Raw genomic sequence first — 3066 nt, 5'->3', positions numbered from 1 at the left:
TGATTATTATTATTATTATTATTATTATTATTATTATTATATTATTTATATATATTTATATATATTATATATATATATTTATTATATTATTATTATATTATTATTTTGGCAGTCGGCGGCCCGTCACCATCGCACAACTAACTTTGCCTTCCTCGGCAGGGTTGGCGGTTCTGCTGCTCAGGCATTGCTGCCGGGCGTGCATCATCGCTGCCGATCGCCGGCTGAAGACACTGACGCAGCACTCGTCGACCGGCGCCAAGCCATCGTGGTTGATCGCATCCGTCATCCGGGCAACTGGACTCGATGCCTATAACAGCTGATCCCACGGCTCTCTTCGGCTCAGTCGGCGGCCCGTCACCATCGCACAACTAACTTTGCCTTCCTCGGCAGGTGAGAATCTGTATCTTTAAGTCTTGCTAACGTCTATTCCTGCCGCCGACTGCAACAAGTGTATTCGCGAATTTTGTTTTCACTTTTGAACTTGCGTGTTTATTTAAATTGTGTTCTAAACTAGTCATGGCTGACAACGAGTGTATTGTATGTTTCAAACTTGTACCGAGTGATGGAGTGTTTATGAATTGCTCTTCATGTTCTCATGTTTACCATCTTGACGCGTGCTCCGGCATATCCGAGAGAACTTTCAAGTCAATGGGAACCGCAAAGCGCGAGAAATGGAACTGCCGCACATGCAGAACTCGCGAAAGTAGGTTAAGCCTTGAAGCAGGAGTCGAGGCAGCATCGCCACCCGACGAAGGTTCAGTTTCCACGCAACTAGGACAAATAAACAGAAAACTTGAGCTGCTGTACACCTTGAAGGCCAATGTAGATCGGCTCTGCGACCTTCCCGCTAAAGTGGATGACCTTCTTTCTTTGAAGCCATCCGTAGAGGCGATGAAAGAAACGATAAAGGGCCTACAAGAATCGGTGAAGAAGTATGAATCAATGATGGAACTCGTCACTGCAAACGATAAGGAGGTGACGTTACTTCGAACCGAAGTCGGTGTACTTCAGAATACGGTGACAGATCAAACCGCCATGATTGAACAGCTCCATGCGAACATCAATTCAACCGAACAATACAGTAGAAGATGCAATATGGAGATTCACGGTATTCCGCTCACAAGAAGCGAAGATCTGAGGGCCACCATGCAGGACCTCGCAGAAAAACTGGGTATTGGGAGCCATACCCCTGCCGATGTGGTAGCCTGCCACCGCCTGCGATCGCGGCGCGAAGGGGAAGCCCCGATTCTGGTTCAATTCACTTCAGTCTCAGTAAAAGAACAATGGATGGGTGCTCGCAAGAAGTTAGTCACTCTCCCTCGATCCGAAAACCAACATAAAATATACCTTAACGACAACCTAACTCGGTCAAACAAAGAACTCTTCTGGCAAGCTCGAACCAAGGGCAGAGAAAAATCTTACCGATTTGTATGGGTTAAGAACGGTACCATTTTTGCTAAGAAGGACGAGAGCTCTTCACCGGTGCGTATCGCTAACACTAGGGATCTAGAAAGAATTAGTTAGGAATGGAGAGTACTGTAATACATTCTGATTTTTCTTCGTTTATCGACACTTTTCCTCCTAGTGCTGGCGCGCTTACGGTCCTTCACGTGAATATCAGAAGCATTAAAAAATATTGGGACGAATTCCAGCTCATTGTTGGTGCACTTGAGACCGCAGTCGATGTTTTCGTTCTAACAGAAATAAACGTTCGGGACGTGGGAGTCGCGCAAGGCCAATTTTCTTTACCTGGTTTTGAGACTTTTTTTCTAACTCGTAACGATTCTAGAGGTGGGGGAATAGCAGTTTATGTTAAAAATACATGGTCAACCGTTACATTGCAAATCCCATTCAACTATGCAGAGTGTCTCTCTTTAAAACTCTGTAAAAAGAGCTTTGTAGTATCTCTTTTAACACTTTATAGACCGCCCTCAGAAAGCGTACGTAATTTTTTAGACGAGTTAGACACGAACTTAAAAAATATAGTGCCTACGGATAAACTCTGTATTGTAGGTGACATCAACATCGACCTTCTTAAACCTTCGAAATCGATTGTTTGTGATTACTTAAATATCCTTTCAAACTATGGTATTGAAAGTACAATTCAGGCACCTACCAGGGAGGAGTATTTGTCCGATAATTTAGTTATCTCCTGTTTAGATCACATCAATATTAGAAACTTGGGTGCTCCTAATAGATCCACCGTTATCACACAAAAGTTGGCAGACCACTATTTTGTTGCCTGTCGTCTCAGCATTGATGTCATTTCTGAACCAGTAGAGCAATCACAAGTAACAGTAATTGATTCACGTCACCTCGATAAACTAATTTCTGCCTATAACTGGGATATGCTCATTGAAACTTGCAACTATCAGGATGCCTACTCAGAGCTGGTCGATATTCTTTCAAACTTTAAAACCATGAGCACAAAAACCATTCATATAAAAAGACGAAGAAAGAATCGGCCATGGGTAACTACTGACGTCCTTTCCGCCATTAAAGAGAAAGACGTTTTATTGGCACGCTGTCGTCGTTTTCCAGATAACAAAGAATTAAGATTGCAATATCAAAGTCAAAGGAATCGTGTCAATGCCCTTATCCGTTCCAGAAAACGTCAGCATTTCCACGAAAGGTTTTACCGCTCTCGTTTTGACGCTTCTAAGACTTGGGCCCTCGTAAATGAGGTGAAAGGATGCTCTGCTGCTTCTATTGATGACACAATAAAAAAACATTTCAAATCTGATGTGACATCGATTGCTGACAGTTTTAATCGCTTTTTCGCTTCAGTTTCGGGCGTATCGCATGATGAAGCCATTTCACCCATTAATCTGCAACTTTCATGTTCAGCATCTGCATTTCTGCCTAATATGACTATGGAAGACCTCCGTGCGATATTCTTTAATTTCAAGCCGAATAAAGCACCCGGCTCTGACAGTATCCGCGTTGGCGATATTCGGCGCAATTTTGAGGTCTTGGGCAATGTTTTACTATATATACTGAACGGGTGTATCAGCTCCGGAGTTATCCCTGTTGGTTTCAAAAATGCGATCGTTAGGCCACTTTTCA

General features: G+C 43.1%; 1 protein-coding gene across 1 annotated transcript; it reads left to right on the top strand.

The window, feature by feature from the left end:
• Window positions 1–630: 630 nt before the first annotated feature.
• On the top strand, window positions 631–1458 carry LOC115322189 (the record flags this gene model as incomplete). Its single annotated transcript, XM_029982522.2, has 1 exon — window positions 631–1458. A coding segment is annotated over exon 1 (810 nt), but the record flags the coding sequence as incomplete, so codon positions are not given.
• Window positions 1459–3066: the final 1608 nt, after the last annotated feature.

This window comes from Ixodes scapularis, unplaced genomic scaffold, assembly GCF_016920785.2.
Source record: "Ixodes scapularis isolate PalLabHiFi unplaced genomic scaffold, ASM1692078v2 PGA_scaffold10__122_contigs__length_95168666, whole genome shotgun sequence".
In the NCBI taxonomy this organism is placed as follows: domain Eukaryota; kingdom Metazoa; phylum Arthropoda; class Arachnida; order Ixodida; family Ixodidae; genus Ixodes; species Ixodes scapularis.
Note: the sequence above shows the minus strand (reverse complement) of the source record. Positions and strands in the feature narration are given on the sequence as shown.